This window comes from Capsicum annuum, chromosome 2 (genome assembly GCF_002878395.1).
Source record: "Capsicum annuum cultivar UCD-10X-F1 chromosome 2, UCD10Xv1.1, whole genome shotgun sequence".
Lineage (NCBI taxonomy): Eukaryota > Viridiplantae > Streptophyta > Magnoliopsida > Solanales > Solanaceae > Capsicum > Capsicum annuum.
Genome location: NC_061112.1, coordinates 135,524,820 through 135,538,265, shown reverse-complemented (window position 1 = coordinate 135,538,265; position 13,446 = coordinate 135,524,820). Strand labels below are relative to the sequence as shown.

Sequence of the window (13,446 nt, the reverse complement as noted above, 5' to 3'; positions counted from 1 at the left end):
GAAAAAAAAAAGAAAAAAGAAAAAAGAAAAAAATAGAAGTTGAGAGGAGGAAAAAAAAGACAAAAATAAGATTGAGAAAAAAATAAAGAAAACAAAGAATAAAAAAAGAATAAAGGTTGAGAAAAAAATAAAAAAGTGGAGAAGAAAATAAAAGTTGAGAAGACAAAAGGAAAAAAAAAAAGATAAAATTAAGAAAAAAGAAAAATAAAAATCAACGAAAATAAAAAAGAAAAAAATAAAAGTTGAGGAGGCAATGAACATAAAAATATAAAAAAATCTTAAAGACTTCTCTTTTGGGATAAAACAAAAAGTTACTTGGCATGTTTTGTAAAAAAAGTTGTGTCAAAATAGTTGGGAATTCAAGACATAATTGACCACTTTTTTTTTAATTATACCTATGAAGGTTCATTTAATCAAAGATTTAAAAATACCATATTAGTTAATTTATGCTTAATCAAAGATTTAAAAAGATCATATTAGTTAATTTATACTTTTTATTATTATTTTGTAATAATTATATAAAATTAAATATAACAAGTAATTTGAGACGGGAGAGGAATTAGAAGACCACAATGGAGCACGTCTGAAGAGTTGTGTATGGTCCTTGATGAGAAAATTCCAACTTGAAGGGCCCTCAAGAGGAAGACTTTGCCGTTTGGTATTTATTAAACTAGTGAGTAGACATTAAATTTTCTCATGGCTCGATCAATCATCTACATAACAAATCAAATAATAAACAGGTTGTGATCAAATAATAAATTGGTTTTGTTAAAAATCAATTGGGAGAGCCCAATCTAAAAGAATGAGTACGTGCCTGCTCTTTTTTGCTGGTGGTGGAACAACACGTTCAACAGCTGCTAAACCAAATCCGTACTTTGGAAGAAGAGGAGAGGACCCTCATCCGAGAAAGAGCTTGATAGGAAGGAGAACTCATTTGACCTATAAACTCCTTAGTATTTCTTTATTTTTTCAATGTGGGACAATTGGTTTATAACGATTGGGTTATGGGTGGGTCAATTCAGAAAAAACAATGGATTATAACACAATTTGTCCAACTCAAAGTAAATTTTTTTTTTTTTTTTTGCTTTGTTCTTTTATAAGTTTGTTTAATTACAAAATATAACTAATTATTTATTCTTTGTTTTTATGTGTCAATCTAGGCTATTTATGCATCACAACCCGTCCAAATATTTTACATTTGCTGACTTGACCTATGCCCACTCTAACCCCCTCCATTCAAGTTTGGACGAATTAATTGACACATATTTTCATGGATTAAATTTGATGACATTTGATATCCTTAATCCTGAATTGTAGAACATATACAAGTTCGGCCGAACTTAGTAGCTTTTTCTCTAGTTCACAGTGAAGTTATTTGTGTAGGTTTTTAGGGGCCTCATCTTTCTATTCTTCCGATGCCCACTTTTCAAAATGTGTAGGGGAACCATTGTGCTAAAATATTTTACAATAATCATGGTCATATTTCTGCACATTCCTCAAATATGCAATGCTAGGAAGAGCAAACACCACTGTCCTCCTTCTGCTTGTGGTCATATCCGTGACATAAGCTACCCTTTTCGTTTGAACTCCGATCCAAAACATTGCAGTTTCTCATAAGCTGAATTAGTCTGTGAAGGTAACAAAACCTTTATATGGCTGTTCTCCAAGAAGTTGTATGTGCAAGCCATCAACTACCATAACCACACAATTCGACTGGTGGATCCAACGTTACAAAGAGATGATTTATGCTCTCTAATACCTTCTCACCTTCCTTTCAACCAACACGGCCGCAAACTCGATTTTACTTCATATTATTACGATGACATCAGTCGATCATGGAGAAGATTAGGAGATCCCATCTTCATGTTCAACTGCCCATTTGCTGTTAATAATTCTTCGACATTAAAGGAAATTGGTGGCTGCAAATTAAGCAGATACACTAATGCATCACAAGTCAGTGATGGATGCAGAGTGCAACTTGTAGGCCTGACCTCTTGGCCTGATATTAAAGATCATGTCCACAACAACATTTCCCTTTCTGATTTTCATCAAGCAATCCTCTACGGATTTGAGCTCCATTATGATCAAGTTATGGGAATGTCACGACCCGAGCCGGGGCCCTAGCAGTGACGAGCACCCCGAACCATGAAGGCCCGGAACACCCTTCTCTATCTGGTAATCATGCACAACATTCATAAAACAAAAGATAATGCGGAATTTGAAATCTAATACGGAAACATGGTCAATCTGAATGTGATCATAATATTGAAAACTGAAATCCAAAATATATCTGAATAATAATGTCTGACTCAGTCTGCGAAATCTCTACTATGAACTAAACAAAGCTGTCATCTGAAATATCTACTGTTTATCTGGACCCCTAGACTGTGCCTCAGAACCTGGAAGGAGGGGGGGGTCAGCACAAAAGTGTTGGCACGCGAAACAGTCCAAAATAGAGTATTTGAACATATAGATATATAGATATATATATATAATATGAGAGCAAAGTTTTCATTAAACATCATGCATAAAATAGTTTCTGAAAACACATGGGCATCATTTTGAACATTCTAAGACATTCTTGTCAAAACAGTTTCTGATCTTTGTATTACTTCTGAGTTAAGTGGCACTCCCCTACATTTTCTGATATTCCACAGGCTATATGGAATCTGCCATTGACTCGGCGGGGAAGCCTCCAACCCAAGTGTGCCGCAAGAGTTGGAGTCTCTAATTCTGATACGTCACACAGCACTAAGCCAGCGTAATATAAGATATACCCGGATCGGTAAATCACGGTTTCGGGCAGTGAGTATATGGACTCATGCCTTCTTCGGGGAACCACCTAACATCTCTTTCTGCCCAATTATTAATCATTTCTAATCATGCAACATTCTAATCACAAAATCTGTAAATCTGATTTCAAACATGCATTCTATTATGTTCTGAATTTATCATGGCATTTTCTGAGTTTGGTATCATCATACCAAGACTTGCAAGTCTTATTTCTGAGCCATAATGCATTAAACATAATTCTTTCATAAAAATATAGTTTCAAACCACCCAAACATGTAATTTGCATAAAAGATTTCATGTTCCGAAACTCAAGTCAAAACCATGCAAAAACTTTCATCAAACATATGGTGGTCATGTGCTTTTGGCAAAACCATGCACTCTTTCATTACGTGTATATTCAACATTCACAACCCTCTCTTTCGTATTCAAAAATCATATTCAAAACATAGCAAAAACCAAAGTATTTCATATCATGCTTTTTCAAAACACATTCAAAACAATTCATGCCATACCAAGATGGGAAAACTCATAACAAGAAAGGGGTTCATTATAATTCATGTTCTCAATTGAATAATCATTCTTGAACACATACATACATATATACATAATTTCAATTCAATTTGGGGGAAAGGTCTAAAGACCAAAACAATACCGTCAAAACTTCTAAAAGATGATTATATTCATAAATTTCAAAACCCCATTCTTAAAACATGAATTCTATGCCCATGAGATTTTAGGAAAATCCCGCGTACCTCGAATTAGGAAGACAATAGGTGCTTATTGAAGCTTACGACCTGGGGATTCTAAATATGCGATAAATTTCGAAAACCTACGGTTGAATCTTGAACTACTTGGGTTTTTATTTTGAAACTCTTGAGAGAGTTCTTGAGAAAATTTGATGAATGTGATGATATTTTGGTGTTTGAGGAATTAAATCCCGTGTTTAAGCTGATAGGGGAATGGACAATTACCAAAATGCCCTTAATTTTTCGGATGAGCTGAAAAAGTTTGGCCTAGGGCGATCAGCAGGCGGCGCCTGCCCAATCGCACCGCTATAAGCAGGCATCGCCCGCTCTATCGCGAGCTCAAGCCCAGGCCAAGCGATCTACCAGGCGATGCAGATAGCGGGACATCACTGGAATGGTACCCCAAACTCGCCCTTATGCTCGTCTAAAAATTCTGACACTCTTCCGAGACATACTACAATCTTGCCCCATCGCAACGCAACAAGAAAATCTAAAAACGAATGTCGGGAAGGTTGAAAATAAAATCCCCAAAGATTACGAGCTAACAATGAGTCTAAGTCCTTTAACACTTAGAATATTTTCAAACTTTCTCATCCCATGCTCATGCTAACAAGAGGTAATGTATTGCACGAATTTTACGGGGCGTTACAATTACATTTGCTGGTAAGGACTACATTTTGTTGACTACATCAATGCATGTATGCTCTTAAAAACAGATTTTCATCCTCCACATGATATGTAACAAATTATCAAGACAATGGATTTACTCACCTGAATTTAATTCCTTGATTAACTTCCCGTGGAGACTCAAACATCCCATCTTTTCTCTCTATATATTTATCCTCCATTGATTTCTCATTCTAAATCGGCTAACTCTTGGACTTCAATCTAACCAGGTATCTCGCCGTTGCTAGTTACGCTTATAACGAGTAAGCTCTTATCCTTTTACCAAGCTGGACATGAATTAGCATTCCATTAATCTTAGTTAGTGAAAATAATCAAGTGTTTAAATGTATGGCCTATCATTCATAATTGTATTTCTGGTCTACAAATTCAGAAGGAGGCATTTGTCAATGTAAGACACGATTAAGGTTTTTTGCAAACACAAAACAATTTCATGCCAATCAGATATGATTACTCCAACATAAAGAGAATGACAAGAAGTTTCAAAGAGAAATTAGGTGAGGGAGGCTATGGCAGTGTGTATAAAGGAAAGCTTCGAAGTGGAAGGGATGTAGCAGTGAAGATGTTGAGCAAGCCTAAAGATGGTGGGCAAGATTTCATGAATGAAGTAGCTACCATTGGAAGGATCCATCATGTCAATGTGGTCGGACTCGTGGGGTATTGTGTTGAGAGAACAAAGCGTGCTCTTGTATACGACTTCATGCCCAACGGATCACTCGACAAGTACATCACTAATCTCGAAGGAAGTCCCATGTTAAGTTGGCAGAGGAAGTATGACATTATTCTTGGAGTGGCTCGAGGAATCGAGTATTTGCATCGAGGCTGTGATGTACGAATTTTGCACTTTGACATCAAGCCACACAACATTCTTCTGGATGAGAATTTCATTCCAAAGATTTCTGACTTTGGCCTTGCTAAATTATATCCAACAGATAACAGCATAGTGACTCTCACAGCTGCTCGTGGAACGATTGGATATGTAGCTCCAGAGCTGATCAGCAGAAGCATTGGAGCAATCTCTTACAAAGCTGATGTTTAGAGCTTCGGAATGCTACTAATGGAAATGCTCGACTTGAAGAGAAATGTAGCTGCAAATGAAGAAAATTCTAGCCAATATTTTCCTTATTGGATATACGATAAGTTCAACAAGGGGAAGGAGATCGTGGTGGATGAAGAAGCGAATGGTGATGAAAAGGAGATGGCGAGAAAGATGAGTTTAGTTGCGTTATGCTTGTGACTACAACCTTCATTTTCCTAGGACTTTAAAGTTTTAGGAGCCAAAAAGTGATAGCTTCATGAAAACAATTATATGAACCATTTTTTAGTCTGAATTGATCAAACTTAGGAGATTGCTAGCTCCAGGCTTGAATCATTGAGAACAAACCTTTTATAATCCTGAAGGGTTAATAGCACTTTTCATCCCTTATTATTGGTAAATTTTAATTTTAATCTTTATGATATTTGACCAAGCACATTTAACCTTCAATTACTTGAAATCTGAACTTTTAATCCCTTCACAATTTTAATCCTTATAGTCCACTTTTTGTGAGCTGGTCATCTTTCTCGATTGAAGCAGTGAGTCGTGCTATAATAGATATATGTTTAACCGGTGAATCAAGGACCTCAAGTTTTGAAAAGCTCATTTGTTTCAAGTGTTTCATAGTAGATAAAAGTACTACTTACATAGAAGCACTATGTACTATTAAATAATCACACTGCAGAGATCATGCGGTAGGCAACGGGCCTTGGTTTACAACAGACCTCATAAATATTTGTCATTTTAAATAAACAGTGAATCAATCAGAACATATGTCTAATTCAACGGGATTATTAGCAGAATTTTCTAACAAAGCAATTGAATCAGACGAAAACGTCATAGAACTTTCCATGATCTGATGAAACAATGGACCAATCGGTTGAGATTGAATAGGCTGAGGAGGTACCTCTAGCACTTGAACTTCGCCTTCAAGCATTTCTACTACCTTACTCATCGAAGGGCGTTGTACTGGATTTGTTTGTATGCACCATAATGCAACTAAAGTCTCTTTCTAGCCATCTCCTTCTCATCATCATTTGCTTCTTCATCCACCACTATCTCCTTGCCTTTGTTGAACTTATCATAAACCCAACATGGAAAGTATTGGCTAGATTTTTCTTCAGTTTCAACTACATTTCCCTTCAAGTCCAGCATTTCCATTAGCAGCATTCCGAAACTGTAAACATCAGCTTTATAAGAGATAGCTCCAATGCTTCTGCTGATCAACTCTGGAGCAACACATCCAATCGTTCCACGAGCAGCTGTGAGAGTCACTATGCTATTATCTGTTGGATATAATTTTGCAAGCCCAAAGTCAGAAATCTTTGGAATGAAATTCTCATCCAGAAGAATGTTGTGTGGCTTGATGTCAAAGTGCAAAATTCGTACGTCACATCCTCGATGCAAATACTCAATTCCTCGAGCCACTCCAAGAACAACGTCATACTTCCTCTGCCAACTCAACACTGGACTTTGTTCTTGACTGGTGCTGATGTACTTGTCGAGTGATCCATTGGGCATGAAGTCATACACAAGAGCACGCTTTGTTCTCTCAACACAATACCCCACGAGCCCGACCACATTGACATGATGAATTCTTCCAATGGTAGCTACTTCATTCATGAAATCCTGACCACCAGCTTTAGGCTTACTCAACATCTTCACTGCTACATTTCTACCACTTCGAAGCTTTCCTTTGTATACACTGCCGTAGCCTCCCTCACCTAATTTTTCTTTGAACCCTCTGGTCATTCTCTTTATGTTGTAGTAATTATATCTGATTGGCATGAAATTGTTTTGTGTTTGCAAAAAGCCTTCAATAGTATCATACATCGACAAATGCCTCCTTCTGAATTTGATCACCAGAAATGCAATTATGAAAGGAAGGCCGATCACAAATTTTGCTTCCAAATATCCTGCACGTTTGACATGTCATACAAAGTAACTTCCTCTCAAGCCACCAAAACATAGAGATGATGAGGAAATGGAAGAGTTAATAACTCAATTTATCACTTTAACTTTGTTTTTAATCAACTTACCTTTTTTCTCTCACAAAGTCATCTAGCTTTGATTTTTATTTCAAAAATCACTTAACTATGAGTATTTTAATTACAAGGTCACTCAACCTATTTAATTAATAATTTTTAATTAAAATTTGCTAACATGAAATTTTATTTAAAAACAAAAATTCTAAAAAAATATATATTTGAACCATACTATTACATATTCTCATGTTAATATTAGTTTTTAAGATTTTCATAATCATATTCATTTAGCTGATTAGATTTAATTAACTTTCAACGTGATACTTATTTACGGAATCGATCATCCAATCTCAATGCAATGTTTTATTTTGCCACTTGTATAATATACAGATGCATCAAATGAATACAATAAATTCTATTCCTAATAAGTTGATAAAAGGAAACGTTATAGATTTTAAATCAAAATGATATCATATAAAACATTATCAAATGTTATTAAACATTAAGAACATTATAATATATACATTGCAATGAGGTAAAATTAGTAGCAAAAATTGTACAATCAAATGATTGTGATTTTAGGATATTAATTGATTATCTATATGACTATATATACTTTAGAGTATAGAGTAATCATTGGACAAGAAAATTGCGAAAAATAGTCATAAAACCAAACTTTTAATAAATAAAAAACATATTCATTTAAACCATTTAAATGGATTTTTGGATATGAGCAGGTCATTTAATTGATTGTTCAAATAATTTTTTTTTATTTCTTAAAATTTTATTTTTAAGAAAATTACATGTTAATAAATTTTAATGAAAAAAAAATTAAATAGCTTGAGTGATTTTGTAAGTAAGATACTCATAGTTGAGTGACTTTTGGAGGAAAGTCAGTGGAATGATCATGGTAATACCAATCTTTTTTCAGTTTTGAACACAAGTCTTTTCACAAATAATTTTGCTATTAACAGCTCTCTAAACTTTAACACTATTTTGAAGTATCAAGGATTCGAAGAAATTAATTTTCACAAATTCACATTGCTATTGACATGAACTTTACTAAATATTGTAATTCAAATTGTTCTATTCTGAATTTTTGTGTTGTGGTAACTTGTATTAGATGCATATATATATATATATATGCCAGAGAGGTCATTAGCACATAATTATTTTCACAAAATTTAAGATCAATGATGCTAATCTGTGTCCAGCTAAATAATATACAGCTTGCTAAAGGGATATAGGAGCTTACTCGCAAAAACCGAAGGTAGCACCTCATCGTTTATCACTGGTTAGATTAAAGTGCAAAAATTAGCAGATTTAGAATGGAAAAATTAATATATACAGAGAAAAGATGAAGTTTGAGTCCTCACCTCTAATCACGTATCTAATCAATTCAATAACACCTACAAAGACATGAAGAAATTAAATTGTAGTGAGTGAATCAGTTGTTTCCTAATTTCTTTGTATGATTGAGGATGGAAAAGGATGTTAACTAAAGGGGCATATATAATAATTGAAGAAGTAAACAAACATGTAGTCCTTACTAATCCTTCCACCAAAACGCAGATTCCAATAATACAACTCAAAGCCATAGAGGATTGCTTGATGAAAATCAGAAAGGGAAATGTTGTCGTGGACATGATCTTTAATATTAGGCCAAGAGGTCAGGCCTATAAATTCTGCTCCGCATCCATCACTCACTTCGGAGGCATTCATTTCTCCCATCTTTAAATAAGTGTATCTGCTTGATTTGCAGCCACCAATTTCCAGAAATCTCGAGGAATTATTAACAGCAAGAGGACAGTTGAATATGAAAATAGGCTCTGCTGTTCTTTTAGGATATAGATGATAATAAAAAGAATAGCCAAAAGTTCCAGCATGTCCGTAGAAGGTAAGCCGAGGTCTCAAAGAGCATACATCTTGTGTTTGCAAAGTTTGATCTACCAGTCGAAGTGTCTGGTTATCATAGTTGATGACTGTATGGAAGATAACCATATAACCGTTTGGTTGCCTTCACAAGCTAATTCAAATATTGTTGGATCATCTCCACAATGTTTGGGATCGGTGTTCAAGCGAAAAGGGAAGCTTATGTTACGGATATGGCCACAAGTAGAAGGGGGACAGCAGTAGTGTTTGCTCTTCCTAGCATTGCATGTATGAGGAATATGCAGAAAGACGATTATAAGGACTAATGTAGAATATTTAAGCAGAATGGCTCCCTTAGACATTTGCCTACTACTACTTTGCTTCTTTTCTTTTATTCTCCCAATACTATTATGAAAGAAGAGGCTTTGTTCAATAGTACAGAAGGGACTTCAATATTGTCATGTAAGAGTAAATGCAATTAAACCAGCTAGTTTCTGGGTACCAATTAATATTTTGAAAAATTGAGTTTAAAGGGCAGCCCAATGCACTAAAGCTACCGCTATGCGCGGTGTCCGGAGAAGGGCCCCACTACAAGGGTGTATTAGTACTTATCCAAGTAGTGTAAGGTAATTAAGTGAGACATTTAAGGCAGATAAAGAGTATTCCATGCGGATACTAGTGAAGCTAAGGTTATTGAAGACTTGTCTTTTGGTCGTTGATGAGAACGTTGCAATTTGATGAAGGGCCCTCAAGAGGAAGACTTAGCCGTTTACCTATTTATTGACGATGGAGATGGAAATATCATGTTTCCATGTTCAACACTCAACACTAAAGGAGGTGAGCAGAATAGTTGTCCCTCCTTACTTTTCAAAGTCTTGTCCTTCAATTTCAGTCATTGGTGTTTACCTGTTTGGTCATCTTGTGCCTATTGAGGTCTTCAATTTTCTTCTCCCCATAATTTCCAACTACCAAACAAGGTAGTCTTGACAGACTAACTTAGTCCACATATTCCAAATATTTAGGATTACAAAAAATAATAACTATGTCTCAGTCCCAAAAAGCGATACTAGGGAATAATCATCCGTGTTCATTTGTGTGGAAAAGTTTAACTTGGGACTTGGGAGTAATTGAAGGATTAATGCCACATGAGGCATACGCGCAGAATGTTACACTATGCACATTAGTTTAACTGTTTTCCATCCTGTGTTCCTAACCAATTGATGATCAAATGTAGTCGATATATAGTTTAATGGTATGCTAATTTTTGTCAGCCAAAATGCAGCTTGCTAACGGGTAGCTTCTTAATGGTGTGTACTTGTACTGATTTTGCATCTACCATCAGAAACAATATGTACATTGGTACTCCACATCCATTGTCTCAAAATCCTAAATTCGTCTTTGGAAAAATTGACTATTTTTATTATAGTATTGGATAATGCTTTGAGAGAACAGATGATTGTAGTTCCTTTAAGATCATATGCATCAGCTTCTTTGCAACGACTATTTCTCCATTTATCATTCAACGCTTTTTTTACCTTGGTGGAAATCTGATAAAATTGGAATGATATATAAAAGATTAACACAGTTTAGTGCAAGAATCTAACACACAAATTGAGATATAAATCTTTAAGTATTTATCATTCCGCTTGTAATCACTAATATGAAAGAAAACACTTGTAATTCTTACACGATTCCGTTTTCATTGTACAATGGTTTTAAGCTGTTATTCAATTTCTAATATCACGTCTAGATCTTCACTCTGAGGACTTGCATCGAACTTAGGCGTATTAGTAGCCATGAAAGGACTTGGGGACAAGTTGAGATGGCTCCCATCTCCTTCCAGCATCTGAGCAACTTCTTTTATTGAAGGCCGATCAATGGGATGCCACTGAATGCACCAAAGTCCAACAATAGCTAACTTTCTCACAATCGTATTATCGCCTTCTTCCTCTATCCGGATCTTTAATTCTTCGCCTTTCTCCAAATGTGTGTAAATCCATTCCAAAGAATTCAGTTTGCTGTGATTTTTCGTCTTAGAATTCATCTTTATCCTCCCACCAACCATTTCTAACAAGAGCATTCCAAAGCTATAAATATCAGACTTATGAGAAACTTTACCAAAGTTTCTTGACAACACTTCTGGTGCAATGTAGCCAATGGTTCCCCTAGCAGCTGTCATAGTGACTGCACTTTTCTCTTTAGAACACAGTTTGGCTAGGCCAAAATCGCATATTTTTGGATTCAAGTTGTGGTCTAAAAGAATGTTTTGTGGTTTGATATCGAAATGGAGGATTTGCTGATCACATCCCTGGTGAAGATACTCAATCCCTCTTGCAGTACCAAGAGCAATATGTTGAAGCTTGTTCCAGCTGATTACTGAGACACTATCCGGGCTTGAGCTCACCAGTAAAATGAACCTTTCAAGTGAATCATTTTGTAGGTATTCATAGATCAGAGCTCGTCTGAATCCATCAGCGCAAAAACCAACCAAGCGGACTACGTTGACATGGTGAATTCTCCCAATTGTTCCGATTTCATTGACAAATTCTTCCCCTTTACCCTTGGAATCGCGTAGAACTTTTACCGCAACAAAGATCTCACTGGAAAGTCTGCCTTTATAAACAGTTCCATAACTTCCTTCTCCTAACTTTTCTTTAAAATCATCTGTTATCTTCTTAATGTCAGCATAAGAATATCTTGTTGGTCTGATGGCCTTGTAGTCTTCCAAAAACTTTTCAAGTCTAACTCGACTCTCTCTATCATTTTTACTTGTCAAATATAGCTGATAAATTGAGAAAACAATAATGCAAACAAGAGCTGTACCTAAAATTACACCTACAAATAACATTTCATAAGCATAAAGGAAAAATCAAGTAGGAAATTGATAGTGAGAACTTTGAAGAACTTGAGAAGACTAACCTGCAATCAAGGGCTTCTTAGAAGTAGTTATAGTTCGATTGAAACAATGAGTTTCTAGCAGCTTTGTTCCATCCTTGAAACCACAATCCATTCCTTTGGATTCACAGTTTCCACAAAGTGGTATAAGCCAATTCAGCTGCAGCTTGTTCTGAACAAATGTTGAGAATGAGTATGGGTACTGATGAATTTTTGTGCAAGTTCCAGATAAGAAGGAGTCGAGGCCTGTAGTTGAAGAGACAGCATATACTTCGTAACCAGAAGAATCAAGACATGGAACCGAGTAATAATTATAAAGACCTTTGAATGGTGTAGAACAGTTGAATAGGACCGCGGGATCTTTGACATTTCTGAAATTAGATTGTGACAAATTCAGTTGTGGTAGCTTGACTGCTATGCACTTGTCAGGATCATAAAGGTGAATTTGCTGTGAGGCATAATCAATTTCTTCAACAACTAAGCGAACAGACGAGGGGAACTCAAGGATGGTGTCTTTTTGATTGTTACACTGTAGTTCAAAGCCAGGATAGCCACAATGTTTTGGTTGATGACCGAGCCTGAATGGAAAATGAACGTTGGGACCATCATTCCTGCACCAAGAATCCTCACATCCCTTTAGTCTGTGTCCAAAACTTAGCAATGGACAAAATACTAAGAGAAATAAGAGAGATGTAAAGATAGACATTTCTAAAACTCTTATTGAGAGATTTACACTTGAATCAATTGTGTTCTTTAGTTAGATGCTAAATCAGAAATCACTAGAACTATATAATGGCCAAGATTTTCCAACTCTTGAGTTTGACTTATCTACACAAATGAGCGTGGATGACCATTCTCCAGTATCATTTTTTTTGAAACTATGCAATATGTGGACTAGATTTTACCACATACCAGAGGCAGAATTCCAACTTTATGTGTTTTAAATTTTAGAACGACGACTTCAAGTACTAATAACTAGGTTTTAAATTTCATATGTGCACATATAAATGAAATAAAATTTAACACAAATATACAGTTTATGCAAAAGTTACTAGGTTTGGCTGAACTCTATATGGGCTTCTACCGTGACTAAGGAAATTCAAGAAGGAAAAGTAAATTCAGGTGTAAGGGTATTAATAATTCGTGCAAACATGAATGGAGGTGGTTAAACTGGGCATAGGTTAAGTCAACACATCTAAAAGATTGACACATATAAACAAAAAAATTATTTTGTAATTAGACAAAATTTATGCAAGAATAAAGCAGAAATTATTTTGAGTTGGACAAATTGGCTTATAATCCATTGTTTTGCCCGAGTTGACCCACCCACTTGACAGAGTAAACGCTAGGAATCTTATAATCCAACCCCTGTACTATTTGATCTGTTATGTAAAAGAACACGCCACCAAAGGTGATGATTGATAGAGACATAAAA

At 35.5% G+C, this 13,446-nt stretch overlaps 2 protein-coding genes, 1 long non-coding RNA gene and 1 pseudogene across 5 annotated transcripts; 1 reads left to right on the top strand and 3 right to left on the bottom strand.

Moving 5' to 3' along the window:
• Window positions 1-1,265: 1,265 nt before the first annotated feature.
• On the bottom strand, window positions 1,266-3,699 carry LOC124896040. Its single transcript, XR_007052422.1, has 2 exons — window positions 3,546-3,699; window positions 1,266-2,172 (listed from the first exon to the last, which is right to left on the bottom strand). It is a non-coding gene; the product is annotated as an uncharacterized LOC124896040 (long non-coding RNA).
• On the top strand, window positions 3,691-5,712 carry LOC107858250 (annotated as a pseudogene).
• Window positions 5,713-5,923: 211 nt separating this feature from the next.
• Window positions 5,924-9,917, bottom strand: LOC107859666 (rust resistance kinase Lr10). Its single transcript, XM_016704747.2, is given in 5 exon segments — window positions 5,924-6,267; window positions 6,270-7,175; window positions 8,500-8,535; window positions 8,621-8,653; window positions 8,795-9,917. Coding segments are annotated over 5 exon segments (1,674 nt in total). The 5' UTR covers window positions 9,246-9,917; the 3' UTR covers window positions 5,924-6,019.
• Window positions 9,918-10,706: 789 nt separating this feature from the next.
• On the bottom strand, window positions 10,707-13,313 carry LOC107859665 (rust resistance kinase Lr10). 3 transcript variants are annotated; one of them, XM_047407113.1, is made up of 3 exons: window positions 12,333-12,525; window positions 12,036-12,183; window positions 10,707-11,951 (listed from the first exon to the last, which is right to left on the bottom strand). In XM_047407113.1, the coding sequence occupies exons 1-3, from the start codon at window positions 12,378-12,380 to the stop codon at window positions 10,840-10,842; spliced, it is 1,308 nt and encodes a 435-aa protein (XP_047263069.1). In that variant the 5' UTR covers window positions 12,381-12,525; the 3' UTR covers window positions 10,707-10,839. The 3 variants fall into 3 exon arrangements, with proteins under 3 accessions (XP_047263069.1, XP_016560232.2, XP_016560231.2); XM_016704746.2 differs by having other exon boundaries at window positions 10,707-11,939; window positions 12,036-13,313; XM_016704745.2 differs by having other exon boundaries at window positions 12,036-13,310.
• Window positions 13,314-13,446: the final 133 nt, after the last annotated feature.